This window comes from Mastigoproctus giganteus, chromosome 1, assembly GCF_048544385.1.
Source record: "Mastigoproctus giganteus isolate SK-2022 chromosome 1, ASM4854438v1, whole genome shotgun sequence".
NCBI classification, from domain to species: domain Eukaryota; kingdom Metazoa; phylum Arthropoda; class Arachnida; order Uropygi; family Thelyphonidae; genus Mastigoproctus; species Mastigoproctus giganteus.
Window position 1 is genome coordinate 58,938,739 of NC_143575.1, and position 20,136 is coordinate 58,958,874.

Genomic DNA, 20,136 nt, shown 5'->3' on the forward strand with positions numbered 1-20,136 from the left:
GGAGAGGCCTTCATCCTGTAGTGGATTGAAAATGGCTGATGATGATGATGATGATTCAAATGTTTCTCGAACAAACCGTCTTCAAGTTGTTTTATTCTTAGGTCACCCCGGAGCAATATAGCCTTAGTTTAGTTGCTAATGCTCCTAAAAACCATGGAATAAACTGCTCAACAACTTAGGTCACCTTTGTACAAAGGATAAACAGGTAAAATGTTTCAAGAATATCTAATAAAAATTGAAAAAGAAATGTTTATCAGGTCAAAAACCTCCCCTGACTTCTCATCTCAAGAGTATATCTAAAAAACCTCAGGGAACACTTATGAAAAATCGAAGAGAGTAAAAGCATGGAATAGCTCATTTGTACTGAAGAGGGAGAGAAATAAATTACAAATTTTGAACAACTGTACTTGTTGAAACATTTGGATAGATCTAGTAGTAGTAGTAGTAGTGGCATGTGATGCAAGAAAGCAAGTGTATGAGCTTATGCAGCATCAGCCAAAAAAAAAAAAAAAATCACACCACTCCCTCCAAATGCCTGTCCAGTTCCTCCTTAAATTTATTTAACTTGTCAACTTCCACAACGACAGATGGAAGTTTGTTCCAGCAATTAACCACCCGCTGGCTAAAGGCAAATTTCCGCACATCTAATCTACATCTGTCTTTTCTTAATTTGAATTTATGCCCCCTTAGATTCGTAATCTGAACAAGTGGAAGGATCCCATCAGAATTCAGTGTGCTCAACCCATTCAAGGCTTTATACACCTCAATCAGATCACCGCACAGGTGCCTTGTCTCCAGCCACTGCAATTTGCAGAACTTAAGCCTCTCTTGGTAAGAGAATCCCTTCATTCTCCTCACCAATCTTGTTGCCCTTCTCTGTACACGCTCAAGTAAATCTGTATCCTTCCTAAAATGAGGCCTCCAGACCTGTACGCAGTACTCAAGGCATGGCGTGACCATTGCCTTATACATAGGGACAATCACCTCCTTCTCCCTGCCAGCAAAATTCCTATATATCATTGACAAAACCCCATGACCTGTCCTGGCAGCCTGTCTGCATTGCTCAGAAAACTTCATATCTGACTGCACAATTACTTCCAGGTCTTTCATTTTCTACCACCTTAAGTGTAGCACCACACAGTTGGTACGTTTCTTTGGGGTTACTTCTACCAATATGCAGTCCTTTGCATTTGTCAAGGTTAAACTTCAGTTGCCACTTCTTAGCCCATCTGCCCAAATTATCTAGATCCTGTTGCAGTAGCACACTGCCATTACTGTCATTAACAACCCTGCCAACCTTTGTATCATCTGCAAACTTCGACATTAAGCCTGCTATACCATCATCAATATCATTGATAAATATACAAAACAATAGTGGACCTAACACCGAACCCTGTGGGACTCCACTAATAACATTAGTCCACGAAGAGCAGCACCCATTGATTACCACCCTCTGTCTTCTCCCACTTAACCATCCTTTTATCGATTGTATTTGTTGAAACATTAATGTATTATATTGAAACCTTATGAAGAATAGGCATCGCTACATATTTTTGATATGTAACTGTTGTATCAGTTATTGCCATTAAAATCTTTGCGAAAAGAAAAAAAAAATAGAAAATACTAAAATTTCAAAATATGCAAAGTACACTTTCATTAAATGTATTGCTTCTACAAACAACAGCAGCATCTCACAGGTCTGAGTTACTCAAGGAGAATTGCCGTCGTGTGATTTATCAAAACGTTGAAAGAAGACATTTCAGATTTTGATTAAAAATCGTACGAAACAAAACTGACATTAACTTATTCTCACTCTCACACACATACACACATTGTTGTTTATTTGGTTTTTTTTTTGTTTTGTTCAAGTGCAGTCCTAATAGGGAGTTATCGTCTTATTATTGTTTGGTCTCAGATTTCAATTACATATTATTGCTAAAGAGCTCTGAGTTGTTTTTTCTTTCTGTAGAAAACTTCAGCCACTTCACCCTTATTGTACAAAACTGAGAATTTATGGATTTGCGGCAGTTCCCTGCAACTTTTTCTCTTCTTAAAAAAAAAAAATAAATCGACAAAAATCATAAAATTCAAGTACTGTAATAACTAGAACCCTGCCACTAAAAAAAAAAGAAAGAGACCAAATGTTTAGTTCGTTTTAGTGCGTCACGCGATTGTTGTGTTCTGTTGCAACGCAAAGAGACAAGTTTTATTTCGTTATTTATGTTAGGGATGTAAATTTTTTTTTATAATATATATATATATATATTTTTTTTTTTATTTAGAAATCGCAAAAATGATGGGGAAATGCAAAAGAGTTGCGATTTCAGTTAAACAAAGACTTGAAATTATTCAAAAGTTTGAAAATGGTGCATCCGTTAAATCTAATGAATCATAATGTTGGTGACAAAACCATACGCAATGTCGGAAAAAATAAAGGGAAGTATCGTATTGGACACGCAAGTAGTGCGTGTAAATTTTTATTTTTTATCTATCGCCATATTTTTTACGTAGGTTGCTGAGCATTTTTCGATACAGTAAGTCCCCGACTTACACAACTATGGTTTACGTAATTTTTTTATTTTCTTTTATTTTTAGGATTGTAAAATTAAAAAAAATAATAAAAAGAATCAATAATGATGATCACTGCATGCACAAGTGAGGTACGGAGTAACGCAAAAAAATAGGAAAGAAGAGGAGATTCTTACAATTTATTTATAGTTTTCTTTTTTATATGGCTGAAGATTTCTGTGAAGGGGATGCACACTTCAACATAATAACGTAAAAACCCACACAGTTGAAGCTATAGGTATTAACACAAATACAATAAGAGAGTTTAATACCCGTTTATAATGAATTTCAGTAACAGAAAAGCCCATTAACTCGGAAAGTGCAAATTGTTTTTATTGTTTTATGGCAGTGACCTCAAGAAATGTGCTTTAGTAAAATGTGAGCTCGTGCTGTGTGATAATAGTGAGTTTTTGCCTTAACCCTGTGAAGTTCTTTTTACAGAAAATTTCATTTTGACAGTTATCATGGTGCCGACTAAGAGAATAATTACAGCGGTACTACTAAATCTACCAAAAAAAGGAAAGCGATCGATTTGGATCAGAAAATTAAACTAATAATAATGTATGAAAATGGACAAAGATTAACAAATATCGCGCTGAATTCAGATTTGTCAATAATAATATAGCAGCAATATGTTATTAGTCATTCCCGAGTTACTTAAAACTCGACGAAGTAAGAAGTTGTCTTACATCACTATTATTTGAAAAATAATAAGAGTTTACCTCAATGTAGTAGTATATAATTGTGTTAAATTGGTTTTTAATTATTTATTTTTTTACTCTAATGTAAGTTTTCGATTTTTTTAAAATTTTTTTTTTTTTGTTTTAATTTCTGGAGAGCATCATACAGAAGTGTTCTACATACTATATTGAAGTAAACTCCTCTTATTATTTTACAAATATTAATATCAACGTAGAACGTATTGAGTCTTACAGCTCTGATTCATACTATCTACGTCACTATTATGTATGTCGAGGACTTCTGTATTTTTGGATTAACCTGGAAATTGATCATCTCGGATTTATTTTTACCATCTATTCCGGAAAATCGAGAGTGTACTAATATATATATATATATATATATATATATGTGTGTGTATATATATATATATATATATATATATATATATATTTTTTTTTTTTTAAAACATTTAAATTATTTTATTAAATAATAAAAAGTTAGATACAATAAGTATGGAAATCTGTTAAGAAAAGATGGTATATTGGTAAATTGCAAGCAGAATTAAAAATTTCCAAAAGCTTTTTCCCTAAATAAACAACTAAAGTTGGTTTATCAGATGCCCATTACTGCCATTGCAACAAACTGGGGCATGACCAGTGCTGGGTTAAAATTGCTTCATTGACATCTGCAATGAACTTTGAACCACTTCAAAAAATTTTACATCCTTGTAAAATAAATTTTTACTATAAACTAGGGCAGGCCATGCTGTGATACCTTCTTCCTCCCTGGAATGCCTTTTAAAAAAAGTTTCTCAGACCTAGAGTTAATTCTGTATGCACGAAAAATCTTCCAGTAAGTGCTGCCATCTATCTGTGTTTCTAAGTACTGTATTTTTTGGATGATATGACACACCCACATTTCAGAAGGTGAATTTTTGGGGGAAAATATTTTGTTTGAAACAGATTCACAAGTCTTTACTAAACAAAATGTCAGTCTAAAATATAGCTTTTGCTCATCGTGTGACACCAGTAACACATTGCTGACCTTGTAATGTGTATACCATGTTGTCACTAACTCTCATTAATTTTTCACCCATTGACACAAACCTGGGAAATGGTTTGCTGCTTTGTCTCTTGAGTGTCAGTATCATGATTTGGTACCTCCTTCCATTTGGTTTGCTCTGCACACTGAATATGTTAAAAGGTTTGTTGATTGAGATGTTTAATAACTGCAGTTGGCTAAAGCTGTAATTCCAGAAGGCTGAAGCTTTCTGGAATTACAGCTAACTCCATGTTTCAATGACTGGCTTTTTATTGCCAAAATTTGTGAACTTAAATGGCCATAATGAGTGAGCTAGTATGCATGCATCGGTTATATTTTTGCAGCATAAGATGCATGGGAATATTAAGAAACAGTTTGTTTGGGTTGTGGATATCATTGTGCCTGTGGGCACTTTGGTGGATAACCCTGAGTTTAATTATTGTAGATTCGGTATTATGTTGATGCATATGTGCGTGAAGGGGTTTTAATCCACCTGGACGAAAAACCACCTGACTTTAAGAAATATTTTCCAATTTGATGCAATGAAAACTAGGTATTTTTGTCAAGCAACTGACTGAGTTAATCGTCTTAAGATTTATTCTGTTATCACAATGGTTATCCTCAACCCAACATCAAAGTCATTCCTTTATTCTTTTTTGTGAATGTTCAAATTCAAAGCAGTGAGAAGAAAGTGCAAAAATGTCTGTGCCCTTTCCAGTCCAGACTGACTCAATCCCTTAATGAACTAAATTTTTGAATCTGGTTTATTAAATATTTTGAGCAACATTGGTGTGTCTTTTGACTACTGTTTATTGTTGATCATAAAATATCTTATGGCATAGACGGCAACTTACAAGTAACATGTTGCCTTATGGGAATATGGCACTCACTTAGAGCTGTGTTTTTCCAGAATGAATTATCGGCATTAAGTGTGGTCACTCGTATTTGAAGTGTTCTGTCATTTTTAAATGTGAATATTGTAATAAAAAAGTAATATCCAATATTCCTTACATTTCGAGGGTACAGCTCTAAAACGGTGTTCGCAGGCTGGCCGCTAGTTAGTAAACCGGACCGAACCTATTGGTAACTCTTTAGGAGGCTTCCGTATCAGCTAGTGTATAATCTTGCTACCTCTACTCTGCCAGATAGTGACTGGAGGGAGTCCGAGTAGTGTGTATGCGGAAGGCATTGACGAGGCCACGTTATGTCAAGGATCTGGGTATATTCTTACCATGTGTATGCCATACCAAAAATTTCATTACTTCATATAGCATGCCCCCCCCCCCCCCCCACTTTTTCTTACTATTGAATACACCATAAATTGTTAAACTAATAGAGCAAGCTTATCTGCGAAAAGATATAAACCTCCCAAACACTTCCTAATTCATTTCACAAATATACGTGGTCTCAATTCTGACCTCAACGATGTCCATTTCCACTTGCAGTCTGCAAAACCCCATGTACTTTTTCTGACAGAATCTCAGTTATCGATTGATTCAACTACTGCTCATCTCAGATGCCCAAATTATTTGCTGTATGATTCCTTTCTCCTCAAAGGTGGTACTTGTGCATATGTCCATTCTGATATTCGCTGACAGAGACTTGACAATTTGGAATCTCCTCTTTTTGATCTTCTCTAGCTTAAAATCTCTCTACTTCATTGTGTCAAATTCATCTACTGTTCTCCCAGCTCTACTAATCATTTGGAGCTCTTTGACTTCCTCTCTTTGCAACTTGACTTTCTCCAGTCCAACTTTCCTAACAGTGAGGTAATTTTCCTTGGTGATTTTAATGTTCACAACTCCAGCTGGCTTCCGTTTTCTAGTCACACCGACCCAGCTGGTCGAGATGCTGAGGCTTTTGCAATTACTAATGACCTTGCACAGATTGTTCATTTACCTACAAGAATACCGGACAATCCTAATCATACAGCTAACGCGCTTGATCTTTTTCTCACAAACAACCCTTCTAAGTAAACGGTCGAAGTGATAGGCCCTTTAGGCACTTCAGAGATCACAACTTGGTAATTGTCTCTTCTCCAATGGAGCCTTTATCTCATGGCTATTCCCAACATCGTGTTGTGTGGCATTACAAGAATGCAAAATGGGATGACCTGCGAGACTTCTTTTCCTTGGTCGGATTACTGTTTCAAAAGTTCTGATGTCAACGTTTGCTCAGATCGTGTCAGTGATTATTCTTGCAGGAATGGAATCCTTTATCCCACACTCCACTTTAAAATCTTGTCCTTTATCTAAACCTTGGTTTTCCAATAAATGTGCTAAGGCTGTTCAAGAGAAGAACATTGCATATCGTTATTGCCTTGTTTCTAATTCTTCAGTTTCATTTTCTGCCTACACCGAAGCTCGCAACAATTGTAAAGCAGTTATTAATCAGTCCAAACTAGAACTTGTCCATTCTAGAACAAGCTAAGAGTAGAAAACTTCCTTCTTGCCCTAATGGTAGCCAAGCATTCTAGTCTCTTGCCAAAGCTATTGGCTGCAACTTTTGCCCATCTTTGCTCCTACCTCTGTCCAAACCAGATGGTTTTTTTGTCACTTCAGCCAAGCATAAAGCTGATCTGCTAGCATCCCATTTTTCTTCCAACTCATGTATTAATGACCTTGGTAAAACACCTCCCACCATTCCCAACACGCTCCATTCAATGCCTCCTGTGGTTTTCCGTCAGAAGGATTTTGATGAATCTTGTTGCTAGGAAAGCTCCAGGTCCTGATGGTATTTATCCACTTGTTCCCAAAACCTGTGCTCCTGAATTTACTCCTGTTCTATGTTGCCTTTTTTCATTTTCTTATTCCAAAGGTGTTTTGGAATAATCCTGGAAATTTCCTCATATTCAGCCTGTTCCCAGAAAGGGTGACAAATCCCTCCCATCCAATTATCGTCCCATTGCAATTACTTCTACACTTTCTAAAATAATGGAGAAATCAATTAACCGCCAACTCTTAAACTACCTAGAATCCTTCCGTCTGATCAACGATTGCCAGTATGGATTTCGTCAATGTCGATCCACTGGTGTTATTCTGGCTTATGTTACCCATTTGTGCGCTAATTCAGTGTAAAGGTTTGGTGAAACACAAGTAGTTGCTCTTGACATCTCAAAGGTTTTCGATCATATCTGGCATAAAGATCTTCTAAACAAGCTTCAATCTTATGGTTTGCCAACTGTTTTTTGTAATTAGTTCATCCAGTTTTCTCTCTGATCGCTCACTGAGTGTGATGGTAGATGGCTCTCTGTCTTCTAACTTTTCCACTAATGCTGGTTTCCCCCAAGGTTCAGTTCTTTCCCCCATTCTTTTCCTCTTGTATATTAATGACCTTCCATTGACTGGAAATCCTATCCATAGTTTTGCCGATGATAGCACATTGCATTCCACTTTCCATTTTGAGAACCCTTGCCCTGCTCAATCAGCTTAAACTTCTCGAAAATCTGCTACCAATTTGATTTCAGCCCTTCTAAAACTCAGTCTTCTCTTATATCTTGCAAAAGGGATTCTTCTGCTCCTATGCTTATCTTTGGTGACACTCCTATTTATAGGCAAAATGATATATCTCTTTTGGGGATTACCCTGACTTCTAATCTCTCTTGGCACAAGCACATTACAAATATTTCTTCCTCTGCAATCTAAAAAACTTGGTTTTGTCTTTCGCTCTCGGCGTTACTTTTCTTCGAAACAGCTGCTCACTCTGTATAAATCGCAAATCCGCCCCACCATGAAATATTGTTCCCACATCTGGGGTGGTGCCTCCAAAACCTCTCTCTGGCTTCTTGATTCCATTCAGAAGAGGGCAGTTAGGTTAATTAATGATTTATCTCTAACAGAGCCTCTCCACTCGCTGTCTCATAGAAGTACTATTTCTGCTGCATGCCTCTTCTACGGATACTTCCATGGGCACCGTTCTTCTGAATTGGCTTCTATAATTCCCACTCTCTCTTTCAAAACATTCAAACATGTGTAGCCATCTGCTAACATCCATTTACTGTGCAACTTCAGACTCACAGAACCAACTTTTCATCTTCCTCATTTATTCATTCAACTGCCGTTTTCTGGAACAACCTTCCTTCATGCGTATTTCCTGAAAATTACAGTCTACAGAAGTTCAAGTCCAATGTCAACAAATATCTTTAGTCTTCTCAACCTCCAATTCAAGCACGGTACTAAGTACTATAGGTTCTAATACCTCTCTTGTTTGGGGTTTACATAAAAAAATAAAATAATTCAGATTAAGTGGTAGAAATTTATAGTTGTTATAAGGAAATCCTTGTGTTTTCAACGTTGTTATAATGAATGTAAAATAGCATTAATTAGCATTAGTCGAGGCATATGATGCAAGAAAGCAAACTTATACAGCATCAGCGAAAAAAAGAAAAAAACACCTTCCCATTTCGCCCATCTGGTAACTCCAAATGTTAGTCTTGTTTGGTCTTAAATTTATTTAAGCTATCAACTTCCACAAGTACAGATGGAAGTCTGTTCTAGCAATCCACTAACTATCCACTTGCTAAAGGCAAAGTACTGCATGTGGGTAGCAGTCTGCAAATTGATTCTACACCTGTCTTTCCTCAATTTGAATCTATGCTCCCTCAGGTTCTTAGTCTGAAGAAACAGAAGTATCCTGTCAGCATTGAGCCTGCTCAAACCATTCAAGACCTTATACACCTCAGTCAGATCACCTTGCAGGTGTCTAGTCTCCAGGTTCTGAACTTGTGGAACTTCAGCTTTTCCTCCTAAGTGCACCCCTTTATTCCTCTCAATCTTGTTTCACTTCTCTGTACTCGTTTTAGCAACTCTACAATCTTCCTGAAATGAGTCTTCCAGACCTGTAAGCAGTACCCGAGGTGTGGCCTGACTATTGCCTTATGCAAAGGAATAATCACCTCCTCCCTACTAGCAAAATTCCATATATATAATTGACAAGATCCCATGACCTGCTCTGGCAGCCTGTCTGCACCACTCAGAAAACTTCTGAATGCACAATTACCGCCAGGTCTTCTTCATTTTATACTACCCTGAGTGTAGTACTGTGCAGTTGGTATGTTACTCTTGGGCTACTGCTACTCACATGCAGTACTTTGCATTTGTCAACGTTGAACTTCAGTTGCCACTTCTCAGCCCATCTGCCCAAGTTTTCTAGATCCCATTGTAGTAGCATACTGTCATTAACAACCCTGCCAACCTTCGTATCATCTGCAAACTTGGACATTAAGCTTGATATACCTTCATTGATATCATTGATAAATACACAAAATAACAATGGACCCAGCACCGAACCCTGAGGGACTCCACTAATGACATTAGTCCACGTAGAGCAGTGTCCATTTATTAACACTCTGCCATCTCCCACTCAACCATCCCTTTATCGATTGCAGCAACTTGCCCTTAATGTCATACCGCTCCAATTTGTACAGCAGTCTTCCATGTGCAACAGTACCAAAAGCTTTCCTGAAATCCAAGTACAGGCAACCACTGTACAACACGGTTTTGCTCTAACTTGATTGATTGGTTGCTGCAATCCTTGCACAGCATGGTACTTATATAACATGGTTTGAGAATTGTGGGAAATCTCTCATAACACTGCATTTTTGATCTTTTGTGCTTGGAAAACCCTGCTATTATATTAGATGTAGTTTTCAACGTTTCCATTCCTTTTTTAAATCCCTGCTGTTGACTCTAGTTATTGCCTTAATGGTATTTTTCTAAAGCACATTTCTGGAGGTTGCTACCATAGAACAATTTGCAGTTTCTGGTTTATTGGCCTTTTCAGAGAAATATCGTAATTGTTTTAGTGTAATCAATTATATATGGTAGTAAACTCGATCTTGTATTTGCTATAGTACCGGTAGCTGGAATTCTGTCGGTTTTTGCATTATTTTGGTGAAATGTGTTTCCCCTTCCATGAAATGTTCAATCATAAAAAAACAAATGCTAGGAAACTCATTGCTCCGTATCTCACTTGTGCATATCATGTTTGTTGCAACTTGTGCATGTCGTTCTTTAATTAAACGAACGTACATTATCTGACATATAAGTATCACAGTTTGTAAGGTAAGATGTTTATTCAGTTATTACTAATTAAGTTACTACGATTATAAAAAAATAAAGTTAAATATTAAATTATTACTACTACTATAAAAATTAAGTTTCCATGGTGTATTTTTGTTAGCCTTTGGAATGTAACCCCCCCCCCCCCCCCCTCTGTACTGGTTTTTAGTCCCATATAACACTTGTATTATATGAGATTTTGTAGGAACGAAACTACCGTGTTATACGAGGGTTACCTGTATATGATATCAAAATTATTTTTGCATCCAGCTTCTTTGTGACCAAATCGTAGTATCCAATCAAATTGGTCAGACAAAACTCCCCCCTAATGAATTCATGCTGTCTCTGAACTATTGCTGCAGTCTTGCTAGGTGATCCTGTATCACCTCGTTTAACCATTGACTCTATTATTTTCCCCGGAACCGAAGTTAAACTAGCGAGTCTATAATTATTTGTGTCACCTTTTGAATCCCCTTTGTGAATTGGGGATACATTTGCACATCTCCAGTCCATCTCCCTGAATATAAGGATGCTCTGATAATTATGGCTAAGGATTTGCTAACATCACTTGCTGCCTCCTTTAGTATAACTGGATAGATTCCATCCACCCCAAGTGCCTTTTTTATGTTTAACTTCAACAATTTCTCATCCATTTTGCTCTCAGTTATTACAAAATCACTTAGCTCCCTATTAGAGTTTGATAAACGTTTGGCATTCCCCTCCTTGAATAACTCCTTGTGTGTGAATGTAGATGCAAAATACTCATTCAGTTTATCAGCTATTTGAGCAGGATCATCAATAGTTGAACCATCTATGTTAAGTGGAATAATCTGATTCATCCTCTTCCTTCTAGAGTTTACATAAGTAAAGAAATGTTTAGAAAACAGGCCTTGTGCGTCGGGTTGCATTATATCATCAAAGTTTCTTGCGATGACTGAATAATTGGTTAAAACAAATTCATTACAATAAAATTGATATATACATAAGATAAAAGTGTTAAAATGCATAGTAGCTTTCGAAGGGAAGTGCCTCTTCATCAGCTAGTCTGTGAATGTGTATTTCAGTATATATTGATGGTTACAATAGCACAAATCAGCTGGATATGATCATGTATCACGAGTCTGTTGTCGGTAAAGCTGAATTACATACACATGATCGCCAGCACTCATTGCACTGCAATACAGTACATTCTATAATAGGGTGTAAGTGTACTCCCTTTGTGCGATTCATAGTACTATTATTGGTGGCTATGTGTAGTGCTTCAAACCATGAGCGCTGGCAGTAATCATGTGAATAGTTGATGATTTCAGTATCCTGTTGGGGATCAAGATTGTGCTGCTCAACCCAATAATGTTCAGTGACTGCGGAGCATTCAAAATTAGCGGTTTGCAGAGCCCACTCATGCTCAGAAACCCGACCTTTCAATCTTCAACCAGACTGACCTACATAACATTCCCCCCCAATCCGGACATGTAATATGGTATACGGAACCACTCCATAGGAAAAGAGGAACAGGTGTTTTCACGTTATAAATAATAGATTGTAATTTCCTCCCCAGAAGTTGTACACATCGTATATGATGGAGATGCAAAACCCTAGTAAGATGTTCCAGTACGATAGGGGATCTAGGCGGTAGAGATAAATTGACTGATGCAAGGCGGGTTGATTAGATTTTGTAACAAATTCGTGAGCCTGAAGCTCTCATCTATCTAGAACATGAGGTGGTTAGCCGCCATTTGAAAGCTCCACCCTAATTTTAGAAATCTCCAATTGCCTGTCACCAGTCGAACTAGAGTGCATCCAACCGCTGGAGAATAAAGTACGAGTAGTGCTACGTAAATGACCAGAGGCATGCACAGAGCCATAATCTAGCCAACCGTACAACCGTATCATCTTTTATGCCCTTAAAAGATGATATCTGCCCTACAACATCATCAGCTTTTGCCCCTGGCAGACATATCCTGGTCCTGTTCCCCCTGTGCGTTTTGTATAATATATTCCCTGTCTCCCTGACAGTGGAGTCACCAACAATAACTATTCCTGTGGGACCAGCACCCTAGAATTTGTTGCTGTGTTGCCTGATGGACAGGAGTATGCTCTTGCATTAAGTGGGCAGCCAAGAGCTTGATGGGCCCCTCATAATAATTTCTTTGAGTGCATCCAAACATCTTACTTCAAACATCTTATAGATGCCCATTATAACACTGAGTGGTGCCAATTTCTTCACAGTCTCTGCACCTAGCACACACAAAGACCCTCCTTTGATAGAGCATGTCATGTTCTAGACAGGTCTGCAAACATTTCACATTTTGCACATTTTTTTTTTTTTATAGCAGTAGGTTAATGAGAAATTGGCCAGGACTAACCAAATAGGACATTATAACGAGTTGGGATGTTTAAAAGAGGGTTGCTAAAAGAGCTTCAGTTGTATACATAAATATACACTGATTATGTGTAGACTTACTTGTACCTTACATTGGCAGGAGTATAATGGACAAGGAGCAGGCAACTTTGGAACAAAACCCATTTGGCTTTCTGTAATTATAAAATACCAACATGCACAGTAAGGATTGGCCTCCTCAAATGTCAGGGTGAATTTTCTGGATGGTGGCAGACCATCAGACGTTTCCTTCTGGTAAATATTCTCACCAGTTATCTTGGCATTTGTCTTTTCCATTTTCTGGTCAGGAGTGTAGTTGTGTTAATTGCCACACATTTGGAAAAATTCGGTTTTCAAATTTCATTAATGGAAGCAACTTCTTACATCTTTAAGTGGGACTGCACATAATGTTAGGACATAACACAGCTTAAGCTCACATTGTCTATTACCTTGATGGTATTCTATTCTGCTGAATGGCTATCATTTTTTAAAAATTTTGATATTTCCTCCTTTAGAAGTAAGTTTTTTTTATATTGTTAAAGCACATGAAAAATGCCTTTTTCAGAGTGATCAGGAGCCTGAGCAAATCTGCAAACTCTTCATTGGTGGACTAGATTATAAGACAACTGAAGAATCCTTGAAAGCACATTTTGAACAATGGGGTGAATTAGTTGATTATGTAGTAATGAGAGATCCAAGTACAAGAAAATCCCGAGGCTTTGGATTTGTTACCTACAAGAAGGCTTTTATGGTTGATGATGCCCAGGCTGCTGGACCCCATAGGGTTGATGGTCGAGAGGTGGAATTGAAGCGAGCAGTCCCTCGTGAGGTATGGCTTTACTCTTTTTTTTTCTTCTCTCTCTCTCTCTCTCTCTCTCTCTCTCTCTTGTATACTTAGTGTTAAAATGCATAGAAATGTCTTATCCTCTGAATATAGATGCTTTGAAGATGTATCTTCATTTCAGTTTATCCACTTTTTTAAATTCATTATACATGCAGTTTTTGCTTTAAGAGTTTGCGAGTTTTTTTTTTTAAATCAAGTATCAACAAAATTGAAAATATGAACATTAATTGCAAAAAAATGAATGTTAAACATTCATTAATCCCGCATTTCAAACCACTCATATAGCTATACAATACAGCACCCCGCTTTACGATATTAATCTGTTCCATCATACTGTGAAAATGTCGTAATGTGATCCTGATAACACGTTTTTTAGTTATTCTTTCCAAGACCTCGGAAATTCAAATTTTTGCTATATAACTAAGGTCATTTTTATAATGTAAATTGTATTAGTTACCAATTCAAATCATTAAAACGCACTACACTTTCTTTGTTATCATATGTTCTGTTATGAGAATCAATTTTGAACGCTTTGTGATATTTTTTTAAAAGCACATTTCTGTGGGTCACGACAATAAAAGAGTAAAAATAATTTGCTCTTTCTGGTTTATTGAGCTTTTCTGTTAGTGCAATCAATTATAAAAGGGTTGTAAACTATATTATTGCATATGCGAAAAAAAATACCGATAGCTGGAATAGTGTGGGTTTTTATGTTATTATGGTGAAATGTGTCTCCTTCACTGCAATCTTCAATCATAAAAACACAAATTTTCTTAAGCTTCGTAAACTCTTTACTCCCTGTGAATCATGTTAGTCGCAATCTCACTTGCACGAATCTCGTTAGTTGCAATTTGTTGCATGCCATTAAAAAAGTGCTTATGCATGCTCTTGTGAAATTTATAAAGAGAAGAGATTTTTGGGGGAAAAAAACACCTCGAAGCATTTCTGAAGTAGGCCACTCCTTGTGCAACAAACCAACAGGTGCTGACCCATCGATAATGAAGAATAAACATTAACATTTGTATCATAAATAATTTCTTTAAATTATAATTTGCTTGATTTTACAGGCTGTTTTCATTTCTTTGGATAAATCAATCATTGTTTAAACATAAACTAATTCCATTGTTGAGAACGTAATCCCTATTTTCAACGTTGTCTATGGGAAATAAATTCCCGCTTTACGAGTTTTTGCTTTACAAATGCGCAGTAGGAACGAATTAAATCTTAAAGTCAGGAACTACCTGTATTGCAAAAACAGTTTGTGATAGACCAGAGGTTTAACCTTTCAGTGACCAGGTGAGAAAAACTGTCACTCATGGATTGGGTTTGTTAGACCCATCAAAAATTTACAGTAGAAATTTAAAAACACCTTACAACAAATGATTTAATATTCTTGGTAATGTAATGAGAAAAGCAAAAAAGATTGAAATTCCTGCAGATTAATTTGCAGTATTGCTGAAAAAGTACTCCCCCCCCCAAGTTTTGATTTCCAGTGTGCACCCTTGCTATCAGTGATGTTGTTCCATGTGACTGATACAAATAATTCTGTCACGTGTTACATAGATTCCACTTCTAAAGAGTGTTGAAGTAAGGCCAGAGAGCTACATTATAAAAATCTAACACATGCAATCTGGAACAAACAATGCTTTCATGTTTGCACATTGTCTTTGTTGGGTCTCACAAACCACAACAAAGTATTGGGATATTGACAACTAATTGCAGTGACAAGAAGGGGAAAAGGTAACAGGAGTATACCAATAAAATGCTATTTAAAATGAGTAATGTGCAAATAAAAATATAAATGCATGGCTCTGCCAGACCATCTCCTGGTCACTGCAGGATGTAAGTTTTTAAATAAATCTTGTATTTTTAACATGACATTTTCTAAACTTATTTCACCTGAATGGCAGAAAAAGAGCTCTGTGTCTCTTATTCTTTTGGCAGCAATCCCTGTTTAGTTATTAAAGTTAACTGCAGCCATTATCAACCTACTGCAGGATGCAAGCCTCCTCAACAATTCATGCTGAGGGAAACGGACCATAATCTGCCACGCTGGTCCAGTGCGGGTTGGCAGATCGACCGTATTTAGCAGTCAGGGGCTTGAACCCCAGTCTACTCAAAGAACGTGTGCTACTGCACTCCCACTCCTGAGTATTTTTAAAATTTCACTTATTGTACAAAAGAAACCATCCAAAAATAAATAGGTTGGACCAGTAATGGCAATAAAAGTTTTCATGATATGCCTTTTAAAATTTGCCACTTGGGTGCCTGCAATAAAACACCACTGTCATTTTGCCTATCAGGTTTTGGCATCTTTGCCCCCCCCCCCGCCTTAAAGTAAATGTTGTTATTTGGCATATTTAAGAAATTCTGAAATACAGAACCAAAACAAATCATCATATGTCGAATGTTCACTGTTATAAAAGTTACTACAAATGAAAAACTAGTGTTCTAGACAAATCAATGTTTTTGCATGTATAGTAGATTCTTTTTTATACAAATTGGCTATTGGATACAGATTGACCAGTTCTGTGGCCTTCAGAGTAAGTTAGGCAACAAAAAGAAATGTGGGAAGTGGAATCTATTCTAGGTGGTGTGTACATTTTGTAGTGGTCCTCTAGGTAAGACCTGAATTTCTTGGAAACGTCATTTACACCCTTGTTTTCTTCCTATTATCTCACTCTAGTCATATTTCAGTAATTCCTCAGTTTTATTACTGTACAGTTAATTTTAATATTCTTCTCAGAGTTCTTTTAATGTACATCCATCATGTAAAGCTGGAGAAAAAAAATATCTGTTGAATAAAAATTTAGTAAATTGGAAAGGTACTCGAGTGTTAACTTCAGTGAATTTCTGCTTGTGGGGGTAAGGAGAAACCACTAACTGTGATAAGATGCTTTGAAAATTCTGTAATGTTAATTGCAGGAAAGTAAATTAAGATAAGAGATCCCCCCCCCCCCCCCCCCCCGATGTATATATTAAATTTGATGTCATTTCATTCTGTAGTATATTATAGCCAAATAAATATGGCTATAGTACATATATAAATAACTTGATGTTTTGAGAGCTACCTTACTCTATGACAAAATACATGAACATTTTAAAATTTAAAAAGTCTTACACAAAGAATTAAATTCTGGTGTGCTAGGAGGAAGAGATATGTCGAATATCATATACAAATCATTCTTTAAACAGGCACCTCATCCTAAGCATAGAAACTGCTTTATTGGACAGGCTGTTGCTTCTGAGTTGTATGGTTGGGGGCAGGGGTGTTAATATTTGTCTGTGTTCCAGTCTAGGTGTGTTTCAACCCATGCACGGTACTAAGTACTGTAGGTTTTGATACCTTTCGTGTTTGGGATTTTCATAAAAAAAAAATAAATAAATAAACAAAAAGTTATCAAATATTTTGAGTATACTCTCTGTTTTGCAAATTGTATTGACAGAGGCCATAGTTGGCTTTGTGAAATTTATTACGACACTGGTTATAGTAGCATTGCAGCTCTGGATCAGTGCTGCTTTTTTTTTTTTTTTTTTTTTTTTTATGCCAAGAAATAATTGGCAAAAAAACACATTAAATATTTAGCAAAAATAGTGATATATATAAATACAAACATTGGTCTTATGTTTTTTTATTTATTTATTTATTACTTTTATTTTTTGGCATGTACGCATATACACTGAGTGATCACCGAATTGTGACCATGTTATCTGTAATGGGTATGCCTATGCATAGCTCACAGTATAAAATGACAAACAGCTTTGTATGCCAGAGCAGCGGTAATTTGCATCTGGTTGTGCAAGCCAAAGTGATGAAATTTGGAATGTGGTAAAGATATCATGAAGTTTCAAAATGGCATGATTGCAGGAGCTTGTACATTGGGTGCTTCCATATCAAGAAGGGCATGTCTTGTCAGTGGCTCATGGTCCACTGTGTTTAAGGTGTACAGAGAATGATGTTGAAAAAGTGAAACTGTCTCCCACTCACATAACTGTAAAGGATTACAGAAGGTGGGTGTTTGTGATGAGTGAATGATGCAGCATGTTGTCCGGACCCAACGGCAGGTCACTGTGTGACAGTTAACATCTTTTATAAATGCAATACAATATGAGGAATGCAAGAACAGTATCCGAAATGAATGTGTGCCGCTCACTCAGGCGTGTGGTGACCCAACAGACACCCCTCTCCTTGCTGCTAATTATCATCAACAGCAAATGCTGTGTCAATTGGACATTGGAGGAGTGGAAATGTATGTGCTGGCCAGGTGAGTCCAAATAGCCACTGCAACACGATGACGGATGCCTTCTTGTTTGGTGCAAGCAACATGCATCCATGGATCAATCATGTGTAGTCCCCAATATCCAGGCAGGTGTCGGTGGTTGCTTAATATGGGGCACGTTTTGCTGGCAAGAACTGGGACTTCTTGTGCATAGGGACTAACATTTCATTGGTGAGGTCTACTGGCAGCATTTAGGAGACCATGTGCACCCTGCCATGGACTGAGCCGGTATAGCTTTTCTAAGGCATAATGGCCCGTATTGTCCTAGGGGGTAGCTATTTACATATATACAGCCTCTTACAAAGTGAATGTTTACCTTGTGTCTCCTTGTGCTGTTTAGTTTAAATATGTTTTTTGTATTTTGCTATATTTCCATTTGGGCATTTCTAATTTTTATGTTTATAACGAAAGGGTGGGTTAGTATAGGATGCCGGATTACAGTACGGTCAGAGGATGAGCCTCTTCTGAGCGCAATAAATCCAGGCCTCAATTTAGGTGGTTTTTGCCCTGCTTTTTAATTTGGTTTTTGGCTACTAATGGTTTATAGCTGTTTTGTGGTGTTTTCAATTATTCTATATGGGCAGATGTTCGGTTGATTTTTGATGTTCATATTTATTGCCGCTTTAATGTGGTTTTTGCTGTAATTGTTAGGTATATTGTTTTTGGCGAGGGTTTTTATTAGTTTTTTTAATTGCTTCTGTTATATTTTCTGTATTATTGCATATGTTTATTAATCTGGTTGTTTGGTTCCTAATTGTGTTTCCTTGTATGTGCTTAGCAATGTTGCTATCCCAGTGGATGAGCTTTATGGTGGGGAAGTAAGGCTGTATATATGTAAATAGCTACCCCCTAAGACAATACAGGCCGTTATGCCTTAGAAAAGCTATACCGGCCCAGTCCAAGGGATAGCAATAACAAACTTCATGTAAATAACAATGGTAAAATCATGTAAATACAAATTCATGAAAAAACGCAAATGGACAACATCCTTACTTCATAAAAACATCCTTTTCTTCAAAACCTCATCATCAATAATAATCACCACGTAATTTTCTAATACATCGGGCTTGTATATATGAAAAACATATCATTTCAACTCGGAAGAACTCCCCCAACCTCAATATGTAAAAATCAACCCTCATGACTTGCAAATATATTGCCCTACAGCAATATCGACATCATGCCATAATAAACAATAGGCACATCTATGCACTAAAAACCGATCGGTCAATAAAACAAACAGAGAACGAGACTACCCCCCCCCCTTTTCCCGACAGACCACCACAGGACAACTGACTGTAAGTAAAAACCTCCTCACTTATCCAGATACTCATCTGTTGAGCTTTGTATCACCTATACCAGTTTGCTGATTCTGATTCTAAGATTAAAAAATATTTCTAAAATTATAATTAGATTATCTAAAATCAATTAAAGTTATCCAAAATTAAGTAATTATGTACAAAAATATCACAAAAAAGGCAAAACTGATAAAGTGATAACAGAAACGGGTAGGTATGAGACATTCCTTTAAGCAAATAGGTGGTAGATGACTTTCATCAACCGGTGAAATACCACCACTTTGCTTGTTGGAGGCTTGAAGTGGTGAAACCCATGTTTAGTCTCTAGAGCAAAGTTTCCGGCATTCCCCTCCCTCCATACTTCTCCTTCAACCCATGCACGGTACTAAGTACTATAGGTTTTGATACCTCGTGTTTGGGGTTTTCATAAAAAAAAAAAAAAAAAAAAAAAATTCTGGCTATTGACCCGCTCAAAGCCCCCGACGAAGTAGCGGGTAGATGACCAGGTAAAAGAATGTTAGTTAACATTGATTTATTTGTTGTTTATTTTATGTTTGTTTGAAATACAAAATATTAACTTCATTTATTATTATTATTATTATTTACCATTATATGTACAGACCCCCCCCCCCCCCCCCAGGAAGAAGTTAGACTGCACAGGCTAACTGGATCTCCTGTTCCCGATAGTAGATAAATACCAGTAAATGAAAAATCGACCAAACTGAAGCAATTTAATCAATTAACCAGTAATATGTCAAGCACGTATAATGTGAAATTGCCATATGACAATAGCATTAATGTAGCAAGAAGCAACAATCAAATAGGCTTAAATAATAATTAAAAAACATAATATATATATGTGCAAAATGCCTATTATCCTCACTATGTCTGTCTGTATGGAACAGAGTGACTCCCAGTGGATGGATGGATTTTATGAAATTTTGTATTTGTGCTTGTTAAAAATATTTGTCAAGCCAAACCAAAT

The 20,136-nt window shown here is 36.8% G+C and overlaps 1 protein-coding gene across 5 annotated transcripts in view; it reads left to right on the plus strand.

Moving 5' to 3' along the window:
* LOC150090825 (heterogeneous nuclear ribonucleoprotein A1-like 3) overlaps window positions 1–20,136 on the plus strand; it is a 115,482-nt gene that overhangs the window by 13,849 nt on the left and 81,497 nt on the right. For all 5 annotated transcript variants that reach the window (XM_090373040.1, XM_090373062.1, XM_090373071.1 and 2 more), the window contains exon 2: window positions 13,295–13,558. In XM_090373040.1, coding sequence (XP_090229166.1) covers window positions 13,295–13,558 — 264 coding nt within the window. The remainder of the gene's footprint in view (window positions 1–13,294; window positions 13,559–20,136) is intronic.